Genomic DNA, 24,720 nt, shown 5'->3' on the forward strand with positions numbered 1-24,720 from the left:
TTCCTCTTTTGGAGATTAAAAAAAAAAGCAACCCCCAAGTGCCTTTAAATTGTGCTGCCTCCAGCTTTGGAAACCAGCAGGTTTCTCCCACATTTGGCCAGTGCAACCCCCACTTCCTGATTTCATTTCTTTAAGTGCCATTGCCTCAGTAAATCCAGGGCTAGGTGAGGCAGTGCAAATGTGGCGGCTCCACTCTTGTCAGTGCTGAGAACAGAGCACCATAATTATTTAGAAGCTGAAGTGGGAGATTTTTGGAAAAGAACTCAGCCACTTTCAGGAGGCTATAAATAATGAGCCAATGAATCATTGCCCACATATTTAACTATCTGAGCAGGCATTTACTGGTGCTTTCCTGGAATTGCTTCCTTATCATCATAAAAACCACAGTCACTGATACCAGGAGAGTGTTCTTCAAATTCCATCACACAAAAAAATGGCAGCCACCTACGGACCATTCTCCAGAACTCTGTAATGGTAGGGCTATCGCCTAAATTCTTTGTTAAAAAAGGACTTGATAAAAAGGAAGCACTTTGTGAAGAGAGAATTGGTTATTGATTGATTATAAATCTGGAAAGCTCAATAGAACTTTCTAAAAATACATCCCTTTGCCTCTCTGCACTCTGACAGTGCTAATTATGGTAGAGCTTTGGTCCTCTATAGTTGGCTACATACCCCCTCCTCTCTTGTGGGTCTGTATTCAAATCTTTAAATAAACTTGAAGTTTAACCCAAGAACCAGCCTGGGTTCTCAATTCAGCTACAGAATGATAGACTTTTAAAAAAATACTATTGACAACTTTAACTCTCCCATAGGGAAATTGTAGTCACTTCTCAAAGCAATCATTGATTAAAAGGCTAATGATGGGACTTTTAGTTAAATGCTTCATCTAAGAGGCACTTATCTAGGATACAGTGTTTTCTAGGGACAAAGGATAATTAAAAGTGATCCTTTTGTTCTCTCTTTGCAACCAGGTATTCATAAGCTCCTCAAACTCAAATTAGTAAGTCATTATGGAAATCCATTTCAAAATCATATCCATCACCATCAAAGACCAGACATTAAGTCTCTACCATGTGCCAAGTACTGTGCTAGACACTAGGCACACAAAATAAAAATGAAACAATCCTTGTTCCTAAAACAGCCAACATTCTATTGGGGGACACATATGCATATATATATATATAATATGATAGATAACACTCTTCTTCAGTCTAGTTAACCTGATCCTGTGAAGTCTTTTCACATTGCCTTTTATTCTTCCCTATTTATCTAGAATCACACCAGAATTTTCAATTTTCACAGGTAATTTTAATCAGCATTTATCCTACCAAAGTCTCTCCAAGGTTAGAGTGTTCTCTAGGTACCTCATCATGGCATGGAGGTGAACCTGGATTATTTAAGGATCTGCTGGTATGGAGCAGCTGGGTGGTGCAGTGGATAGAGCATCAGCCTTGAAGTCAGGAGGACCTGAGTTCAAATCTGGTCTCAGACACTTAACACTTCCTACCTGTGTGACCCTGGGCAAGTCACTTAATCTCAATTGCCTCAGGGAAAAAAAAGCGCTAAACAAAGGATCTGCTGGTAGAATGAAAAATTCAGGCAGGTCTCACAAGCTAGAAAGACTTTGAGGATGAGCTTGCAGTGGCTCAAGGGAATGATGTAACCCATTGCTCTACAGTAAGCCATCAGGGACAAGTTTATTTGATCTCAGTGATTCATGGAGGCCACTTGGATATCAGGCTACAATATGCATTGGTGAAGGAAACTTCTCACTAATAAAAACAAGATTCCTCACAATAATCAAATACTAATATTCTAGAATATTAGGCAAGGTGAAGTTATGTTAATGGTTTCTAACTTCCAACATGAAGATTTATGTAATTTTTAGAACCTCTCTTTTGCATGGGCCATTTTTTCATTTAGAAGGGGAATTATTTATGCAGTTAAAATAATGTGGTAATATCTCAGTTTGATTAGTCCTTGTCTGGAATTAATTCTGAAATGTTACTGATTGTCATATTTTATTTTGTTCTTTACAACTTATTTCCCAGATCACATTATGCCTTTCCCCCCCTTTTCTGTAAGTATTGCTATGGACATTGACCAATGCAGTAAAATTGTAATACAATCTGTTCCTTGAGTATAGGAATGCCTCTTTGCAGAATGGCTTCAGAACCTGGAGGACAGGGGTTGGCAGTGGGCAATGATTTCATTATCCAGAGGAGAAATGAGGCATTTGTTGTTCTTGTTTAGTCATTTCAATCATTTCTGACTCCATTTGGAGTTTTCTTGGCAAAGATATGGCAGTGATTTGACATTTTCTCCTCCGGGTCATTTTACAGATGAGCAAACTGAGACAAATAGAGTTAAGTGACAAGCCTAGGGTCAAACAGCCAGTAAATATATGAAGCAATATTTGGACTCAAGAAGATGAGTTTTCTTGATTTGAGGCCCAGCATCCTATCCATTGTGCCACTTAGTTGATCGGACCAATTGTGATATCATGTGCCTTATCTATCATGGGAAACAAAATTCAATGAAGCTAGTGGGTCTTTCCCAGGGTTCCTGATTCTATGGGGATAAAGTGAGGGACAAAAGCCCAAACCTATGGATGGCTTCCAATCAGGAAGGAGCTCTCATCATTTTAGGCTGGGATGGGAAGATGTGTAATTTCAAGATGAAAATAATCCAAATTCTATTTGTAATAGAAAAACACATCATAGAATACTGGTGGTATAAACAGAAGGAGCTGTGTATTGAAATCAGAAGCACAGGCCACCATCATGATTTCCCAGTGGCTGTCAATCATGATTTATAACCACAGCCAGTATACAGATCAAGCCACTGATGCAACAATTGGTGGTGAACAGTTCTAGGGAAGAAACTTTGGGAAACTTGACCTCTTTCTGACTTCTTGCTTGGAATCAGTGAATCTAAGCAACATTTATTGAGAAATTATAATATCTTCAATACCACCATCCGATGTGGTTCTGGGAGATATAGAGATATCTACCAGGAACAGTTTACATTTCCATAATATTTGAAAATTTACAAAGCACTTCCCACATAATAACTCTTAAGATTTGAAGTGACTTACAGCTGTCACATGGCTAGAAAATGTTTCAGGCAGCTCTCCATCCCAGCTTTTATGCCTGGGAATTTGGTGATTTTTCCATTCCTGTCCCTTGCTCTTAAAGAATACCTTTACAATCTAGTTGAGAGACAGAACTCTTGTTAATTTAAGTTCCATGAAGGCAGAAACTATCTTTCTTTCTGCTTATAGTCGCATTCCTACTCCTTGCTATAGTGCATGGCACATAATAAGTGATTCATAAATGCATGGAAACAGAGGATAAGAAAATATAGTATTGGGAATTCATCACAGAGCTCCCAAAATCAGGTCACAATTTGGACAAATCCCTTCCCCTCTTTACAATACAGATCCAGTTAAGTCAGTGATTCAGGGTTCTTCCTGGTTCTAATAGGAAACAGCCTAAACTTGATGGTAGAATAAAAATGCTGGAACAGTTAAGATAAGGAAGAGATTGCAAATTAGAGGAAGATTTCATGGAGGAAATGGAACTTCTTCAAGTATGAGAAATGAATAAATGGACAGGAAGGAGCAAGGCAATAAAAAAAGGGGGAGAAGTGAGCAAGAGCTCAAAGATGGGGATTCCCCTGGCCTGTCTGAGGGAAGAAGGGCATCTGCATTATCGTGCCAAATAAGGAGATCTAGCTAGTCCTACCTCTACCACTCCTAGGCACATAAGTTTGGGTAAATAACCTCTTCTTTTTGTGCCTCAGTTTCCCCATAGGTAAGGGAGATATTACCTTTTCTATCAAACTCATGGAAGCATTGTGATGAAAACTCTTTGCAAACTATAAAGGCATTAGAAATACAAATTTTTCTTCTTTCATTACTGCTGTGGTATGGAGATCCTCCCTCACGAAACCAGTCTGGGAATGGAGGGATAACATCTGTTCCAGGTCTGTTTTCTGGCAATCAGTAATCAGCAACCAATCACAAGAGGCTTCTTGGGGCTAGGAAGCGCCTCTCATATTCTGGGAGAAATGAGTCACCACCAATAGGAGAGATAAACATCCCTCTCTGATAAATGACTTCTCCGACCAGGGTCTCATGGCTGCCTCCTTGCTCTTCAATGCTTGGGCAAACAAGAATCCTAGATGTCTCAGTGTTTCTTGTCTGGCACACTGCAATGGGTACTGAGACTCAGTGAGCAGAATTCTCTCTGCAGTTCAGAAGATAAACCAGTTATGTAGTTTTTTTAAGTCTATATTAAAGTGGTTGCCCTAATCCTAAACCCAGATTATAGGTCAGTGCTTTGGAGATGGTAGGTACCTCGGTTGATAATTGTTTCTACTTCTGCCTAGAATCACTTCCCCTATAAATCAGGTCTTTCTCCATACCTTCACTTTCCTCTGAGATAAAGAATTATATTTGAACATGGCTTTGATGATGAGATCATTCTAGCTTGAGATCATAACCATTAGAAAATAGATTCTATTTTCCATGAATGAAATAATCTGAACTGAAAAGAGCCTTCTAGTCTTTCCTAGTTTATCCACCAACTCCATGTGACTTTAATCAAATCACCCCCTTCAGGGTGAGAAAGTGAAGGGGTTAGACTAGGTGGTCTCTCAGGTCCTTTTCCTTCTAACTATCTATGTCTCTAATAACCTATGATTAGCACCGGTGCTAGGTTAAAAAAAAAAAAAAACAACCCTAAGAATTAAATAGTATTTATGGCTGCCGTGGATCACTGTTGATTAGGATTGAGCTTGCAATCCAACAAAAGCCTCAGATTTTCTTTTCAAATGAATAACTAATCATCCTTCCTCATTTTGCACTTGTTCGGCTGACTCTTTTTTCCTTTAAACACAAGTGAGGACTTTTTATCCCCATTAAATTCATCTTATTAGATTCAACCTCTCAAGATGATCACACAGAGTAACATCTGGGGCCTAGGAGGGAATCACTGGCCGGGTGTCTCTGGGTCTGCTCGGCTCATTTGGTTGCAGCAGGAGGCCAGGCTTTTGGATGTGATCTCAGTATGATCCATTTAGCTCTGCTTTGTGTCCCCAAATCTCACAAATACATTCCCTCGGTCACAGGCGAGCTAGATCAAAACATGCAATTGGAAGCGGCACAGTATGGTAGGAAGAGCCGGGTCCTTGATGTCAGGAGGCCTGGACAACTCCAGTGAGTTGTATAATCTGTGGCCAGTGGGCTCATCTGCTGTAGCCTTGATTTCTCCATCTGTAAAATGGGGGGGAATTGTGCCTGCCCTGCTTATTTATAGAATAAAGTGACATGATAGATTTAAAGACACTTTAGAAAGTTAAAAGCATCCGGCAGAGCTCTGCTTTTAGAACTAGTGCAAATTCTTGGCTCTCATACTTAGAATCTATATGCCTTTGGGCAAAATCACTTAACTTCTCTCTGCTCTGGCTCCTTTGTAAAACGGAGATAATAATACCCATACTAATTACCTCACAAGCTTGCTATAAGGCCCCAGAGTAATGGAAAACATGCAAGGTAGTATAATAATGTTTTATATATAACATTTATTTATTATATTATTTATATGTTATAATGATTATATAGTACATTTTAACTATAACTATTCTATATTGCATATTAATGATTATATATTATAATTCATACATAATGTATGTATATATGTGCAAGTGCATGTATGATACCCATGTAAAACAGTATGGACCACCAAAAGATTTATAAAAGTGCCTTTCTCACAAAACCCGGAGCAGCTGATTTTCATAGTGGATAACATGCCAGGCCTGATGTCAGAAAGATTCTTCTTCCGGAGTTCAAATCTGGCTTCAGATTTTTACTAGCTCACACCAACTATGAGCTAGCCAGGTTCCTCTGAGGCAGGAAGAAGGCAGGCAAGGAGTGAGAAGCCATCATGAAGGGAAGGGTGGGAAGTGCCCTGGTTATGAGCTCTGCCTTTATGTTTCTAGAGCCTTGGGAACCCAGGAATGTCAGACACTAAATGGTGCGTTATTTGCTTTGGTTCCAGAATGATGATAATGATCAAAGTTCACATGTATGTATGTATGTAATATGTTTACGTCATTTCACGCAAGCAGAAACAGATGAAGTATCTTGGCCAAGATTATACTTCCAGTGTGAATCAGAATAAAGATTCACATCCATGCATGTCTTCCTTCCCCAAGTCTGATTCTTATAAATGCAGGGAGTTGTGATTTTTTATTAGGAGTCCTCTTTTTTCATAGAAGAACAACCCAAAATAATTCAAATCAAACCTGGCTTTTATTAAGTGCCAGATACCCTGCCCCAGGTATTGTGCTCAGCACTGAGATTTCAAAAATGAGCAAAATTGCAGAAGAATGAAGTTGGGGTATTGTCCTTAAAGTGGAGAGTCTCAGAGAAACCAGCCAATGAGAGAGAGAAGGCTTCAGAAATGGGGGGTACTTCCACTGTGTAAAGTCCAGGGGTAAAATGAGCTTCTAGGACGAAAAAGTTTCTGGGACATTATAGAGAAAGTAGAGGGAAATTAGGAGTGAAACCTAGAAAGGAATGAAGAAATTCACTTCAACACATATTTATTATATACAGAATATTGGGGGATATGTGGAGTTCAGTTAAGATATCAACAGAGATATGCACTACCTACTGAGTATCTCAGAGAAATGCTATGTGAAATCCAAATATTAACTTATTGAAGTCTGGGAGGCTCAGATTTAAACAGAATTTCTGGACAAGGGGCGGTTGCTCTGGGAAGTCCGTGGTTTAAGAGTTGGTCGTAATGCTGGCAGAGGCACTGGGGGAAGGGAGGCAGCAGGGACAGTGTGAATATTTGAGTGTAAACCTTTCTGTGCTCTTCTTCTTCTTTCTAGCTCCTGTATGACAGTCCCAAAGCTCGGCAGGAAGTAGAGCATCACTGGCAGGCCTCAGGTGGACCCCACATTGTGCGCATCGTGGACATCTATGAGAACATGCACCACAATAAGAGGTGCCTCCTGATTGTCATGGAATGGTGAGGTCCCTACGGTCTGACCCTGAAGCTTACACCCCCTTCTGTCCAGTCAGGTTCCTCTGGGGTGGGAGGAGAGCAGGCAAGGAATGAGTAACCATTAGGAAGGGTAGAGAGGATGTGTCCTGGGTATCAACTTTTCTAGCTATGGGAACCCAGGAATGTCAGACACTAAAATGGTAGAGCTGGAATAGCCTTGCAATAGAGGCTTCTCTAGATCTCCCCAGTCATTAGTATTCTCCCCAAACACCCCAACATCATTTTGCACTTATTCTGCATTTCTTCTATCTAACTGTAGCTATGAATATATTTTTCCTCATTAGAATGTAAGTTCCTTGAGGGTAGAGTTGGTCTTTTTGTAGCCACAGTACCTGGAACATGGTAGGGATTTAATAAATGCTTATAGAATTGAGTTAAGTAGAATATCAGAATTCTGCAGTTGGAAAGTATCCCAGGAGCCATCTAATCAAATCCATGCCCAAAAGAAATACCAACTCTAACACAATCGAGAAATGCTCAACTCATCCAAATTCTGTTGCAGACCTCAAAGGAGGGGGAACTAACCCCTCAGTTCCCAAGGCAGTCTGATCTATTCCATTTCTCCTGGTTCTGCTCTCTCAGATCAAAGAGAATAAATCTAATCTCTGTCTTCCATTTGAAAGCCCTTAATCACTCCCTCACCTGTGTTTTCTCCAGGCTAAACATCCCCAATTCCTTCAATCAATTCTCATAGGACATGGATTCAGGGAACTTCACTACTTTGGTTATCCTTTTCTGAACATCTACTACCAATGTCCTTTCTAGGTTTAGGTGCCCAGAACTGAATTCTAAATGTGATCCAACCAGGACATAGTACTTAATTGACAGTCACCGGGAAGCTGAACATGCCTTTATACAGCCCAAGATTTCATTAGTTTTATTGGCTGCTTTGTCACACTACTGAACCTGCACTCCTCTTAAAAACAAAACAAATACAGATCTTTTCCAAATTGCCCTCTTAATTATACTTTCCTCATTGCTGTTTTTTGGACCTACATATAAGACTTTATATTTTTGTGCCTTTTGAATTTTTATGAAGAACAGATTTCCAAGGGTTCAGAGGCAGGAAAAATAGCCTAATATTCTCTAGGAGAAGTTAGCCCAGGAGAGTGGGAAACCCTCAAGAATAAAATTCTGAAGATAATAAAAAATTCTAATGAGGAAGAGAGAAGGGGAAATTGAAAAGCTCTAAAAAGACCAATTTGGATGTAACAGGAATTAATAAAACAAATTGAATCGTAAGCAGACATAGAACAGATGAAAACATGAGCAGGTAACAGAAACAGAGAATGAATACAAACATGTGGGATTGCTCTGTAAAAATAGTGTCAAGGGTGCTTAAAATCAGAGTGAGACAAGTCTGGCAAAGAATTAGAAAAAGGAAATTCCTAGGTAAAGTAGAGAGATGAGATCAGGAAGATCTGAAAGCACTTAGCTAGTCTTAAGGAGTCTCCCATCATGGGCTCTGAGGAACAGTACCCTCCAATCTCCCTGAATTAGTTCTCCAAGATCTCTGAATGGCTGTGTAAAATGGGAAAGGCACTGCGAGTTTGGAAAGGGCAAATGTTATAATTTCCAAAAAAAGAGAAAGAATGAATAAGAAAACTTTTAGGCTTGTCAGTTTAGCTTCAATTCTTTGACAGAATTCTAGAGCATATTATTTTTTGAATAATATCTTTTTATTTTCAAAATATTTGTAAAGATAATTTTCAACATTCACACTTGCAAAACTTTCTGTTCCACATTTTTCTCCCTCCCTTTTCCCCAACCCCTTTCCCTAGACAGCAAATAATCCAATATATGTTAAATATGTGCAATTCTTCTAAATATATTTCTACATTTATCATGCTGCATAAAAATTCAGATCAAAAAATGAGAAAAAACATCAAGCAAACAGCAACAAGTAAGTAAAAATACTATATTGTGATCCATATTCAGTCCCCATAGTGAGAATGCACATGGCTCTCTCTATTACAAGTTTATTGGAATTGGACTGGATCACCTCACTGTTGAAAAGAGCCACATCCATCAGAGTTGATCATCACATAATCCTGTTATTGCTGTAGACAATATTCTCGTTTTATTTACTTTACTTAGCATTATGTAAGTCTCTCAGACCTTTCTGAAATCATCCTGCTGATCATTTTTTATAAAGCAGTAATATTCCTCATTCACCCAGTTTCCAGTTCCTTGCCACTACAAAAAGGCACACACACATTTTTGTACATGTCCTTTTCCCTTTTTTATGATCTCTTTGGAATACAGATCTAGTAGAAATACTGCTAAATCAAAGAATATGCACAGTTTGATAGATTTTTGGACCTAGTTCCAGATTGCTGTTCAGAAGGCTGGATCATTTCTCAACTCCATCAACAATGTATTAACGTCCCAATTCTCCCCTATCCCCTCCAGCATTTATCATTATCTTTTCCTGTCAGCTTAGCCAATCTGAGGGTATGTACTACTACCTCAGATTGCTTAATTTGCTTTTCTCTAATCAATAGATATTTAGAGCATTTTTATATGACTAGAAATGGCTTTAATTTCTTCATCTGAAAATTCTCTGTTCATATCCTTTGATCATTTATCAGTTGGAGAATGGTTTGTATTCTTATAAATTTGAATCAATTCTCTATATATTTTAGAGATGAGGCCTTTATCAGAACCCTTGTATATAATTTTTTTCCCTCTAGAACATATTATTAAATGGATAATTAAGAGACACCCAGAAAAGAAAGAAATTGTCAAGCCAGCTTGCTCTCATCCAAAATAAGTCATATCACAGTGGTGTTACCTCCTTTTTCATAAAGATTCACTAGATTGGGAGCCTAGAGGAATGACATCGATTGTAGCTTGCCTAGATTTTAGCAGAACCTTTCATAAGACGTTGCATGTTATTCTTATGGGGTACAGGTGGAAGGGTAGAGATATGTGAAATAGATTGAAGAGTAGTCATTGGTTTTTCAAAGTCATATTGGAAGATCTTTGGTGAAAAGTCACAGGGATCTTTACTTGATCCTATGCTATTCAACTCTTTTTTCTATAACTTGGATAAAGACACAATGAGATGCTTATCAGATCTGCACATGATTCAAAGGTAGGCCAGGCACTTATTATATGATATAGAATCCATAAACATTATGTTCAGTCAAAGAAGATTAAATTTAACAGGGATGAATGTAAAGTATTAAGCTTGGGCTTGAAAATCAAAATGGGGAGGCTTGGTTAGATACCACTTTTCCTGGAAAATGGGAATTAAAAGAAAGAAGCCATCTTACTGACTTCCAGTCTAGCTGGCCCATCCCCACACTGTGCCATTGCTATGAAGAAGGGTATTCAACATCTCTGGCTAGGCTCAGCTACATGACAGTTTTCCAAATTGTAACAGATTTGAAATAGCTTTGCCTATAGAATCTGCTACATAATGTCCTGCTAACTGGAAATCTTCAAGTACAAATCCTTTTAGACTTTCCACTACTCTTTTCATTGTGGTAGTAAAATGTTACTTAAGTTACTTCAGGAGATCTCCTAATCTGGTTTTTCTGTATAGATCTGTTCAATACTCTGATGTGATGGGAGTTGCCACTATTCAAAGGAGAGAGAATTTCAAAGCCTTCACAAGAATTTAGCCTGCAACAATGTGTCAAGCCAAACATATACATTTCCCAAACATTAACTTCTTCCTTTCTAAATTTTTCATCAGTTTCTGTTTCATACAAGAATACTAAAGTATTTGGTTTAAATGTAAAAAAGAAATGTTTTTCCCATTAATAACATCTGTTCTCAAACACTTGGGGCGCACATTTCTTTTAGATTACAAAATCCTGCATCACAAACTGTCTTTTTGACATTTCAAACCGGAGATTACAGAGACATCTCTGTAAAAAAGAGGAATAGTGTCCAGCATTGCTGTATTCTGCCAATATCTAGAATGTTATGTTCTATTCCAGGCACCCCAATGTAGGAAGGACATTCCTTAAACTGAGATAAGCAAAGGTAACCAGCAGAGCGGAGGGTCTCCAGTTCATGGCACATGATGATCAGTTGAAGAACTGACAGTGTTTACCCAGGAGAAAAGAATTCTTGTCTCGAGAGATGAGAGTTGCCTTTAGGTGTTGAAAGGGCAGTTGTATGGAGGAGGAATTGACTTGATTTGTTCTATTTTGTTTTAGAAGTAGGAATTGAGTTATGGATGAAAAATGCAAAAGGATATATGATGTAAGAAAAACTTTTAAAGAATTAACCCTTATTCCAGACTGAAATAAGGTGCCTCCATGGTTAATGGTTCTCCTTTATCTGGAAATCTTTAAACAGAGGTTGTTGAGTATGTTGTAGAGAATTTTGGTTCAGTTATGGATTGACCTAGCTGGACTTGACATTTTGTCCTCAAGTCTATGATTCATTCATGATTTGTTGGACTAACTTCTTTCTTAGCTCTTGCCTGGCTTTCAACTTTCTCAATCTTCCCCACTTCCCCCACTAATCTACCACCCCACCAGCCTCACTGTCATTATCCTTCCTCATTTTTCTGCTTTTCCCATGTTCTTCATTCTCTTGTTTCCTACATATTGTGTGTCTTCTTTCCTCTCTCCTTTTTCACCCACTTCTTTTTCTACCACTCTCACTGAGTTCTTAATCCAATTTCAATCAGCTCTGCCCCTTCAGATCCCTTAGCAAGTGTTGGTGAGTTGTATTTACATGTTGAAAGCATTTGAAAGGAAGAAAGATGAAAATTAATCTATCAACAAGCATTTATTAAGTGCCTACTATGTTCCAGGCTCCATGATGAATTCTAGCAAAGAAAAACTGAATACAGCCCCTGACATCAGGGAGCTTACATCCAGTGACATTCATATATGGAAATATCCAAGATACATACAAAGTAAATACAGGTTAACCCTGAGAGGGAAATGTCATTTTGAAAAAGGGAGAAGGAGACCAAGAAAAGCTTTCTGCAGAAAACTAGGGATTCTAAGAGGCTGAAGTGAGAAGAGAGAACATTCTAATCATGGAGGATGGACAGATAGGAAATGGAACCTTATATATAAGGAACACCAAGTCGCCAATATGACTGGATTGTAGAAAGCAGAAAAGGTGGTAATATGTAAGAATGATGGAAAGATAGGAAGAATTCATCTTATAAAGGGTCTTAAATTTCAAGCCTTTATTTAGATCTTACCTGGAAATGATAGGAAGCCACTGGAGGTTTATTGGGTAGTATAGTGATGTGTATTTGGATTTTAGGAAATCATTTTGGTGATTGTGTGGAGTATGGATCGCCATGGGGAAAGTAAAATGGAAACTTGTGAGTAGAAATAAGAAAACATGCACAAGAATTACAAGGAATGACAACATTTGGCAAATAATTTAATATGTGAGATGAGTGAAAATGACAAGTCAGAGATGTACTTTGACTTTGTCACCTGGCTGCCTGAAAAGATGTTAGTGCCCTCTGTGGTTTCAGCCATTCTCGAATACATTGAGTTTGAGATGTCTCTGAAATCTCCGGTTTGAAATGTCAAAAAGACAGTTTGTGATGCAGGATTTTGTAATCTAAAAGAAATGTGCGCCCCAAGTGTTTGAGTATTAATGGAAGAGAAAATGGACTGCTTGTCAGAGCAGGCTCAAGATGCTCTCAATCTTCTGTCCCTGAGCCTGAGGTTCTCAACTTCTCTCCAGTGGCAGTGGAGCATTGACCCTGGAGGCCACTGTTCCCTGGGGCCTGTCTTTTGCTGAGAAGAATAGAGGAAAGAAAAGGGAGAGAGACAAAGAAGCACACAGAAAGACATACAGACAGAGACAGAGAGAACAGAACAAAGACACAAAACAAAAGGCATAGAATACTCCTGCTCTCAGCTTTCTTGGCCTTCAATGATGGATCCACCCTCTCTTGCAGCATGGAAGGTGGTGAGCTTTTTAGCAGGATCCAGGAGCGAGGCGACCAGGCTTTCACAGAGAGAGGTATGAGACATCTGACAGGCCTCCCAGGAAAGTCTATGGCAAGTGCCAGTTTTTGACTGCCCTTCAAAGTTCTGACTTTCAGGCCAGAGTGAACCACTTTCCTCCCATCTTTTCTTTTCCTCTAAAATGCAGAGGAGAAAAAAGTCAAAACAACATTTATCCAATATCCCTTCTGGGTCTTCTGGACCCAAATTCTCTTATCTTATTATTTCAGCCCATGCTATTCTTCAGACCCTTTTGATCTGAAAAGGTATGGGCTTGGGAGAAGTTTAGATATATTCCTGGGGGACAAACTTCTCCAAGGGAGTTTGGGGAAAGATTGGGTGTTTGTTGCTCATTCCTTTATTATGAAAGCATCCTTGGCCTCCCCAAAAGCTCCATTTGGGGGTTCTCATCAGAATGAGGTTTCTGGGTCAAAGGGACTATGGAATTAATACCCCACCAAGGGCCATTCTAGGGACTTACCCAGGGGGAACTCCATTTCACGTCTACTTGATAGTAAATATACATTTCTGTGAAATCCTTAAATATGTTCTAGCAGGCATCTGAACCATGCCTTTGAAGGGTCTTATCTGGCCTTTGGCTCATAGACTTAGAGACAGGATCTGGAGCTAACTTTCATTCGACCAATTTGGATAGTTTTTCTGTTGGTCTGGGTAGGTTGGGTTTCCCTATCATAATACTGGGATTTTGAAGGATTGGGGGACACAAGGAACTGAATTTAACCTGGACATTTCATAAATTGAATCAAACTGACACATTTATATCTCCAGAGGCGTCGGAAATCATGAGGGACATTGGTACAGCCATCCAGTACCTGCATGCCATGAACATTGCTCATAGGGACGTCAAGGTGAGAGCTCCCTAACTTCAGTGGTGCCAGACTCAGAGAACCCTGATGGTTGGTACAATGTGCCAACTGCTGGAGGAGCCCTGGAACTGGCTCAACCCTCTCAAGGTCGGAGGTTGGTATGGGCTTCATATTTAGACTTACCAGCCACCAGAGAAGTTTAGCATATTCTCTATTGGCAGACATAGAAGCAAGAGATGATAGATTTTTGTCACCTTGAGGATAGCCCTGGGAAGCAGCACAGGACCTCTCATTCACAAAACTTTTGTGGTTCTCTGTGACTCACAGGATAAAATCCAAAATCTTTCAATGAACAAAGTCCTTCATAATATGAGTCCCGTTCAATCCAATTCAGCAATCATTTATGTGCAGAGAACTCTGCTACATCCTAGGGGAATTACACAGTATAGTGTTTATAAAAATTCTCTAGGAGTTCACAGATTACTCTAATTCACAACATTACATTGTAAGTACAAGAATTCCATAGCAATAGCCTACTTGTACCTCACAGAACACTAACCAACCTTATCTCTTGCTACAGTTCAAGGTATCCTCTGTTCCGACCAAATTGATCTATTTACTGCTCCCCATTCCCATTCACATCACTTTTCCCACTTCTGTATCTTCACTTTCTCCATTTACCTGCTTGTGGTGCCCTTCTTTTTACTGCTCTAAATCTTATTTTCCTGTAATGTTTAGCTAACATCTCATGTCCAGGAATCCTTCCCCGATTGCCCCTGCCCTTGGATAATAGCTCCTTGTCCTAAACTTCTCTCTGAATCTCTCTCCTATGCTCTTCTTCATAATAGGTGCTGCCTCATATTGGTAGCTAACCTCTTATGCACTTGAGTCAAAGACTGGAGGTAGACTGGGTAAGAATAGAGCTGACTTTGTGAAGGGCTGGCCATTATTAATTGTGGCTTTAGGGGAATGGAGAGAAGTAAATATTGATGAATGATATCCAGCAGGGGCTCAAGCTCATATTCACGAGGATAAGTAAATTTTCATCTATTTTCTTTCCATCCTGATGGGAGGATCTATGATGGGACCCCATTGCTCCCTTGAAATGTGTTACATCATTGTTTTTTCTTTCTTGTCACAGCCAGAAAATCTACTCTATACTTCCAAAGGGAAAGACTCAGTGCTCAAGCTCACAGACTTTGGGTTTGCCAAGGAGACCACTCAGAATGCCCTCCAGACACCCTGCTACACTCCCTATTATGTGGGTGAGTCCCAAGGAGCCAACTCCCTACCAATCCCTACTACCAAGGAGAAGAAAATTCATGGAATAGATGTGAGATCCTAGGTTTTAAAATTGGAAGAGAACTTGGAGCCCCTATAATCTAGCTCCCTAATTTTACAGATGAGATGACTAGGTGAGAGCCAGAGAATTCACATGCATTGGTCATAGAAGTGGTAAACAGCTGAATCAGAATATGAAGCAGAGTCTTCTGACTCTACATCCATTACTATTCTGTATCCAAGAATGTGTCTTCAATATATCTTCTCTTCCCCCAAAACTAAGGCAAAGGGGACCAGCTCTTCTCTGGACTTCTCTGAGGAACAAAAGCTTCATCTCCTTGACCTGTCTCTGCCTTCTCCCCACTGCTGTCTTGGTGCTAAGCAAATGCCACAAGTATTGCAGTTACAATCCATCATGGGGTGGTCAAGTGGTTAAACATCCAAGTTCTGTCTTCAAGAAATTCTAGAAAAGTTTCCCCATACTTGACTCCTATGATTTAAAACACTTCAGCAAATTGGTATTCTGACTCATTTAGGTTCTTCCTCTATCATAGCAGATCTAAAACCATTCACATCTTTTCATCCTAAGAAATCTTTGATCATATCTTCCCATAAACTCTCTTTTGGGAGCCTTCACGTGGAATACCAATAACGCATGCAAACAATCTTGTCTCTGTCCCATACCACTGCCTTTTTTCCAGTCATACATTTCTTGGGTGAGATCTTTTATCCTACTTATTGGTAATATCCTGCATTCTTTCCAGGAATGACTTTTCATCTTGTTGTAGGTCTTTGGATAACCTGCAACTAATGCTTTGGAGATGGTGAAAGTACATGATTTTAAGTCTTATAGCATTACCTAAAGAAGAGTGCTGAAAATATGGACGTTAGTTTGAAAGGGAAGTTTGGGATCTTGGAACTTCCCCAAATTGACAATCCCTTTTATGTGACTGAGATTTGCATTCTCCTGAACCAGCTTTAAAACCTATCCATCTAAGATGCATGGCCCAGATAGAATGAGCAGACTTGATGCAAATGGCCTCAGTTTGGTCATCTGTCTGTGTACTTGGTCTGAAGTACTTCTCTTCCTGCATTTTTTTCTTTTTTTGTACTCTTATTACTTCTTTATACTTTGTATTGGGGTGCTAGAGATGAACTGAATGACCCATGAAATGATGTTTCATGCTTTGTTGTCCCTGCACATGTGGTAAAATCAATTCCTCCCATATTTTTTATCTTTAATTCCAAGCAGAAGCCATCTTCTCATTTTTCAGCAACTTCTTTTTTATCTCCTTGTTATGCTGAGAGTGAGAATGTCAAGGTTGATATGATCACTTTAGTTTTTCTTTATTGGACAAATCTCACATTTAGCGTGCCAGTTGTTGGATTAGTGTTTAGACAGTCTAGAGCCATAACATTCTTAGCATTCTTTGTCCCATCCCCTTTTTTGCCACCATCACTTTCACATCAGCAGAGGGCTACTCCAGCCTAAAAGCTGTTGGGAGCTTTCTCGGGTTCATGGGTTGCTGTAGCCAAAGAATTTATTACTAAATGGCCAGCTTTCTGATGTTGAGCTTCTCCTCACTTAGCAGGGCTGGTCCTCAGAAAACAGACACAGTCTGTCACTAGGACTGTAATTGGAAAACAAATAATGAAAAATCCTGGCTCTGAGTCACACTTTTGAAATGTGGTAAAAGAATCCCATCAGCCAAAAGGGTTAACACCAAACTTGGGATGTGTTTTTCATACTTTTAAATTCCTGCCTGAAATTTATATTATGGAAAAACACACCGGATTCTACCTAAAATAAGACCTGGGCAGGAAACTCATTTTGGTGGTGAGAAGAGATGGGGAAAACAAGAATGACAGATGGGGGAGAATGCTTAAGGTTATTTATCTATCTAGCAGTAGAATCACGACTGGACCCCCAGACTCCTGATTTCTTCTTCAGTATTCTTTTCATGACAAGGAGCAGACTCTTCTTTTTCTTCTCTTCTAATCTACTGGGCAGTTTTTGTGGGCTGTGGCAATGACTTAGTCCATAGTCATGCTGCAGAGAAAAGCCTGAGCAGCTCTGCTTCTGCATTTGTGTTGAAAGCTTGGGCAACTGAGGTCTTTGTAACTTTGAAACCTTAATGGTTCTTTTTCATGAGGCACATTCTCAATAGGGTGGGTGGGAGGGGGAAAGGGAAGCACAAAGTTTCAGGGGCCTCAGCCTCAACTCTGACTTTTTGAACAGCAGGCTTTTCCCATCCCCTCAACACCCACTCATTCTTTTCAGATCCATTGATATTTGGAGAGATCATGATTCAATGTTTGGGCATTTCTGTCTTTGCTTTTGAGTCTTAGGAAAAGATGTCACTTTTCTCAGATCCCAGATCTTAACTTTTCCTAGTGTTGATTTGGTCTATTGAATGTAATTTTTCTAATATTTGGGGTTGGGGAGCATAAATTAGGAGCCAGGAGTTTTGTTATTATTCTTTGTGACCGTCTTATTTGTGGTTTTCTTGGCAAAGATACTGGAGTGGTTTGCCATTTCCTTCTCCAGCTCATTTCCAGATGAGGAAACTGAGGCAAACAAGGTTAAGTGACTTGCCCGGGCTCTCCCCAGGCCAGATTTGAACTTGGGAAGATGAATCTTGCTGATTCCAGGGCAGGCACTTTATCCATTGTGCCACTTAGCTTCTGGATTCAAATCTCTACTCTGATGATTATTTGCTATGTGCCAAGTAAATCTCTTACCCTTTTCTGAATCTGTTTTCTTAGCAGTTGAATGAATATAACATTCTCAGCCCTCTCAACATTATTATGAAATTCTCTCTGGGTACCAGCTCTGAAAATTCTGTATAACCCATATGTAATAGATATGGGGGCAGGTGTGCTCGCTCTAAGTGGTCAGTCATAGGCTGCTTGATGAAGCAATTTATTGATTGGCTTGAAAAAAATTCAGTTATAAAAAGACAATCAAGTCTCTCTGGAGTAAAAGCTTCTTCACAGAAGACCCCACTTTACTGAACAGATAGATGAGGGGCTTTTGCTGTGTATTATTGATTTCTTCTCCTTGCAAAAGAATTTCCTAAAGGTTCTTCAGATTTTGTCTTTCATGGAGCATGTTCTTCCAAAACATCTTCTCTAATGTTACCTCAGGCTCAAAGAGCCCTCCCAGAGTTACAAAGACCTGCTGGCTTCCTCAAAAAGCAGCAAAATGCAAAGAAGAGATGGGAGTCAGAAATCCTGGGTTGGAGGACAGCCTCTATCTCTTTGCTGGATGGACTTGGGTGTACTCCCCTGCACACCTCCAAGCTTCAACTTATTTCCCACCCTTAGGCCTTACCTAAGATTTCATCCATGGAGGAGCTGGAAGAGTATGAGAACCCCTTGAAGATGCAGACTGAGAAGTCACTTATAATTTATAGTCTCAGAAAATTACATATACTGAGAGGCTATTCTTCTCTTTGCCTTATCACCTTTTTATTAAATAGCTTATGTGATAAATAGGGATGATAATATTGCTTATCACAAAAGGGTAAAAATGCTTGTAAACCTTAAAAGTGTCTTAGAAATGGGAGTTATTTATTTCATTTGGTTCAAAAATTCACATTAGTGACACAGAATTTACATTCTCTGACTTGGAATCCAAATTTACTAGGTTAGATTAGGGGACTGGGTTTTATAAATTAAGATCACGTGAACTTAAATTCCTTTGCCCTTTCTCTACTGACCCCCACCACTCACCCACAGAACCTGTGGGCATGTGGGTAAGAGCCTTCCTGACCAGTTAGCACTCCCACCTTCCTCTGGGTCATCTCTGCCTTCTACCTTCCCCCTCAACTGCTTGGCACATCAGCTGGAATCCCTCTTACACTGGAGGAAAGCTTGCTTCTTGTCAGCCAGCCCCAACAGACGGTTCTTGGCAGCACCTTCCAACTGAGCCACTTATCTGAGCAGAGGAGACTGGGTCTATATTTAAACCTATTTTTCCCCCTTCCCTATTTTTGCATAAATTTGGCAATAGTGAGAGACACTGCATGGGCCTAAAACAAGTTTCCCACTTGAATCTAGTTTAGTGTCTTCATCAATTCCTCTGGATGCTCTTATTCATTAATTCAGCAAATTAATCAGCAGATATTAGACACTTGATATGCACAGTGCACTGGATCCCTGTTGGGAAGCAGGAGAAAATTAAATTGGATTCATTTCTTGCCTTCAACAAGCTTATGGTCTGATAGAGGAGATATACGAACATATATAAATATAATACAAATTAGAATAGAAGAACAACACTGTGATTCTCTTGACATTATGTAGCACTTGACAGTTTGTAAATCAGGCTATGTATATTATTACTTCCTTTGGATCTTTCTTTAAATCTTCTTTTTATTTATTTTTAATACACATTGCTTTATGAATTATGTTAGGAGAGAAAAATAAGAGCAAATGGGAAAAACCATGGGAGAGATTAAAAAAAAAAAAAAAAAAAGAAGTGAATATAACATATGTTGCTTTACATTCTCCTCCAGGTTTCCTGGTTTCAGATGGCATTTACTATCCAAAGTCTATTAGGATTCCTTTGGACCTCCTTTGGAGCTTATAGCATCCCTGTAAGCTGGAAAGGATGGGCAATTCTAATGTTATTTTATAGGTGAAGAAATTGAGGCTTGGAAAGGAGAGCCACTTGTCCAAAGTTGTATAGGTAATAAAGAGGATCTAGTTTTCTGAGGGGTAAGACATAGATGGAGTGCTAGATGTAGAATCAGGAAGACCCCAGTTTGATTCTGCTTTAGACACTTACTAGCTGTGTGATCTTTGCCTAGTCACTTATTCTCTGCCTGCCTCAGTTTCCTCATCTGGTAAAATGGAGATAATAATAACATCAACCTCCTCAGATTGTTGTAAGAATCATATGAAATAATAAATAGAAAACTTTGCCATTTAACATGCCATAGAAATGCTAGCTGCCATTCTGATTCTAAATCCTGTGTTGTTTCCCCTAAATCATAACTGCTTCTAAATACAGGAGAAAAATGTAAATAGTTATTGAAAGTTATGTGGCATGTTATGTGATCAGCTGAGGGAGCCAACCCTGACCTCTCTTTATTTATTCATACTTTAGGACCCTGAGGTCAAAAAAGATGACCAAGGATCTGGCTGGCTGTCTGTAATAGGAGTTTGTGTCCTCAAGGACAGCTTTTCCCATTGCAAGAGTGCTTTTCTGGCATGTGTGGGATGCAGGGTCACAAAACATCCTTTTGGTTTTGTTTCCTTCTAGCTCCTGAAGTGCTGGGTCCTGAGAAGTATGACAAGTCATGTGACATGTGGTCACTTGGGGTTATCATGTATATCCTGTGAGTATGGGAAGTAGCTCTGGGGGTTTCCACTTGGTATGAGTTTCCCTTATCCAACAGTTTTCCTTTCCCTCTCTTTCTCTCCTCCTTTTTCTTGCCTTTCCTTTCTTTTCTTCTCCCCATTTCTCCCCCACTTCCCTCTTCTTTCTTCTTTTTCTTCCTAACTTTGAACTAGGTAATGGTTTGCTATAGCCTCAGGCATCATGCCTGAGTCAGAAAGGAGTCAGAAAGTCCTGGAGTCAGAAAGGTCTACGTCCTATTTCTGTCTGTATTCCAAATGAGCAGGGTGATATCTCAGTGTCTTTTCTTCATTTCTCCTATTTGTAAAATGAGAGAATAAGACTACATAATAATTGAGGTAATAAAGGTGGAAAACCTTTCTCAGTTTCCCAGTGCTTAATGCCATAAAACCCTCCCCAAATAAACGAGCCTCATTTGTGCTCCCCTGCTCCAAGAAATAGATTGAATACGTGTTCGCATCCTGGGATTCTATTCACCGTCTCTAAGAGTACTGAATTGGGAGTCACAGGACTTGGATTCAGATCGCAGTTGGCCACCTGTATGACCTAATAATGCCAGTCACCTCACCTCACTGGGCTTAATTTCCTCGAGGGTCTTATATTAAATGACCTCTCAGCTCCTGTCCAGCTGATAAACTGTTGTATGATTTGTGGAATTCTTAGCTTCTCAGTGACCAAAATCTCAGGATGCAGAGCAGGAAGGGGCCTCTGGACATTCAACCCAACCCGCCCCTCAGCAGAATCCCTTATGCAGCATTCCCAAAGAATGGACTTTCAGCCTCTGCTCTAAGACCTCCAATGCTGGGGAACCGTCTGTCTCCATTTTCAGACAGCTCTCATTGGTTGGAAGTTTCTTCTTAGATATTAAGTCTCACTACTTTGAAATCTCATCCAGATACTCCTTGTTCAGCTCTCTGGGGCCAAAGAAAACAAGCCTAATCTCAAAATGTTCATATTACTCTTTAGGGATCTTATTTCTGGTCTCATCCATCTACCCCTTTCCTGTGGCTATTTAAATACTCTTTGTTGGGTGGGCCACCTATGGAAGGGGCCGTAGATCAGGTATGTCGGTATTATTCCTTCCCTGTCCTCACTAATATCCCAACCTAATCCCTCACTAATAACCCCACAAAGATAAAACTTAACATTTGCATTCGCTTTTCCCATAGTCTTTGTGGCTTCCCTCCATTCTATTCCAATACTGGCCAAGCCATTTCCCCTGGAATGAAGAGAAGGATTCGAATGGGGCAGTATGGATTTCCCAATCCTGAGTGGTCTGATGTCTCAGAAGAAGGTATGACCCTCTGCTGCATCTCATCTCTCTATAAAATGCATTCACTCTCTCTCTCTTCTTGATACATGCTACTAATGGTTATAGTTATAAGGATCTTAATCACGCTAGCTAATACTCATATAGCACTTATTTTGTAATAGATACCATGCTACATGCTTTATAATTATCTCATAATGCAAGATTGGTGCTGTCATTATCCCTGTTTTATAGATGAGGAAATTGAGACTGAGATGACTTGTCTAAAATAATAGATAGTTAGTATCTATAGCCAGATTTGAATTTAGGACTCCAGGCCTAAAACTTTATCCACTGTAATGCTTTGCTCCCATAATGTGGAAATGATGAGATTATCCAACAAACTTATAATAAGCATTTCTTATGTGCAGGGCATTGTGCTAGATTCTGAAAATATGATAAAAATGCAAAGTCCCTGCCTTGAAGAAGTTTATATCCTACTGGGAGGTAGAAAGGACCAAAATATACATAAGTCAATATTAAATAGATATTAAATACAAAGATGTTGGGTGAGGGGAGGGACATTTAACAACAACAAGGATCAGAAAAGATCTCATATAAGAGATAGCTCCTGTTTTTAAATCTGAAAGGAAGCTTTCTGACTTGCACCTCTTTGGGGGGAAATAATTCTGGAAAGACAAATAGAATTGTTCACAATTGTGAAGGGTTTTAATGGCAAACAATGGAGTTTCTAGAAACACTAGGAAATCCCTGAACCTTCTCGAGCAGGGAGTGACACAGTTAGAGCCATGCTCTAGGACTATCCCCTTGGCAGCCCTGTGGAGGATGTGTTGGAGAGGGGAGAGATTGCAGGCAGAGGGGCAGTGAAGGAGCTGCTGCAGTAGTCCAAGGCAGATGTGATGAGGGCTGGCACTGGTAGTCTTGCTAATAGAAAGAAGTCTGACAAATTTCTAACATGCTGCTGAGGCGGGATCTACAACAGATCGATCAGCTCTGGGACTGGGAATGAGGGAGAAGGCAATCAGAGTGGCAGACCTTAATGCCTGAAAAGATGGTAATCCCAGAATGGGATTACTGGAAAGATGTAGAAGCAGCATGCCATGGTCATTCAGACACCGTGACCAGGATAAATCACAAAGACTCAGTTTTCTCAACTGTAAACTAGAGGTTAGGTTTGCTCTGCTTACCTCATAAGGAATTTGTTAGCAGAGCTCTCTGCATACCTCAAAGCATCATCTAGGTCAGTCCCCTCATTTTTCACAGGAGAAAGCTTAGGCACAGAGAAAGGGATTTATCCAGGATCACATAGCAAGTTAGTGACAAAGCCATGATATAAATGTTAAAAGTCCTATCTCCTTAAGGGACTGGACTGCTGCATTTTTTTTAGGGGGGGGGAAGGTTCTGATTTAATAAGCTTTCATAACTCTCACAGTAAATCAGTTATCTAGGAGTAAATTGATGACTTTTTTCTTTGAGTTAAGTTTCTCTCTTTTGAGACTGTTGGGTTGGGGAAAGGGGATATTGAATGCCCTGGAGAAAAAGATGAGTTTTTTACAGGCAAGATGTCTTATTTAGCCCTTGAAGAGCATAAGGTACGGTCTAATTTAATGGGAACACTCTGCTGAAATAACCCACAGGCCATATTCTTCTCTCCATTTGAACTGCCACTGAAGCTAAATAAAAATCTGGGGCCAAAGGCTCAGTCTCTCCCTTCCCCCAAAACCCAGGCTGGTCACTGGGGGAAGAGCAGCAGCTGTAATATTCTGAACCTGGGGGGGAGAATGTGGTCTGGTGGGCACTGCCCTTCCCCAAGGACTATAGGGACCAGTGGTTTCCATTTAAAACCAGAACAGCCACCTAAGATGCCAACTAAAAATAGAGAAGCAGCAGGGTGGAGTGGAAATGCCGCCAGGCAGGCAGAACACCTGTTTCTCAATTCCAGCTCATTGGGTGGCTGGACATGTAGCTTCCTCTCTCTCTGGGTCTCATTTTCCTCATCTGATAAATGCAGTAATAGATTATAGAGAGTTGGGGCTGTAAGGGACCACAAAAACCATCTAGTCCAACCCTCTCTTTTACAAAGACTACGCTTTTACAATTGGCTGAGCTCACAGAGCTATTTCATGGAAAGCTGGGGTTTGAATTTCAGTTTCAAAAAGCACCTGCTATGTACAAGGCACTGGGAATTCAAAGATAAAAACATCAGGGGATACAATGTAAAAGCAGATAAATTAAAACAAGGTGATTCTAGGAGGGAGAAAGCATTAACAATTGAGTGGTCTTGTGCTTTTTCCCACTAAAATACCTGCCTCTGTCTGCCTAGCATCTGGGTAGGTGGCCCAGGGGATAGAGTGTCTGACCTGGAGTCAGGAAGACCTGAGTTTAAATGCAGCCCCAGATAATTACGAGTTTCATGACCCTGGGCAAGTATTTAACCCTACTTGCCTCAGTTTCCTCATCTATAAAGTGAGCTAGAGAAGGAAATGGCAAACCACTTCAGTATCTTTGCCAAGAAAACCCCAAATGGGGTCACAAAGATATGGATATAATTGAAATGACTGAACAACAACACTGTCCCACCTCACCTTATAGGGGTGTTGTAAGGATCAAAAGAGGTAATAGATGGGAAAGAACTTTGTTTGGAAAGTATAAAGCACTATAGAAATGCAGGGTAGTATTTATCCCTTGTTTTCTGGCAATAGAACTGGGGCACAGGCTTAATCCTGTTCATGGTTCAGTGGGGCAGCAGGGCCCCTTCAATAATACAGCTGATTGGGGGCTGGGGGGTCAGATCTCAATTCATGGCAACTTTCTAGACTGACTGACTTTATAAAATTTATTTTCTAGGGAAAGCACTCAACATGAGGCTAAACCAGAACTGTGTTATAACTAAGAGCATTTATTTGGCCATATAAAAAAACATGCATAAGTGAATAGTTTTGGTGCCTATGTA

General features: G+C 40.0%; 1 protein-coding gene across 3 annotated transcripts in view; it reads left to right on the forward strand.

Annotated features, from left to right (window-relative positions):
- Positions 1 to 24,720, forward strand: part of MAPKAPK3 (MAPK activated protein kinase 3) — a 90,432-nt gene that overhangs the window by 61,975 nt on the left and 3,737 nt on the right. For all 3 annotated transcript variants that reach the window (XM_074283354.1, XM_074283353.1, XM_074283355.1), the window contains 6 exons: positions 6,904 to 7,043; positions 12,976 to 13,040; positions 13,814 to 13,893; positions 14,993 to 15,116; positions 20,402 to 20,477; positions 21,667 to 21,791. In XM_074283354.1, coding sequence (XP_074139455.1) covers positions 6,904 to 7,043; positions 12,976 to 13,040; positions 13,814 to 13,893; positions 14,993 to 15,116; positions 20,402 to 20,477; positions 21,667 to 21,791 — 610 coding nt within the window. The remainder of the gene's footprint in view (positions 1 to 6,903; positions 7,044 to 12,975; positions 13,041 to 13,813; positions 13,894 to 14,992; positions 15,117 to 20,401; positions 20,478 to 21,666; positions 21,792 to 24,720) is intronic.

The sequence above is a fragment of the Sminthopsis crassicaudata genome, chromosome 1, assembly GCF_048593235.1.
Source record: "Sminthopsis crassicaudata isolate SCR6 chromosome 1, ASM4859323v1, whole genome shotgun sequence".
NCBI classification, from domain to species: domain Eukaryota; kingdom Metazoa; phylum Chordata; class Mammalia; order Dasyuromorphia; family Dasyuridae; genus Sminthopsis; species Sminthopsis crassicaudata.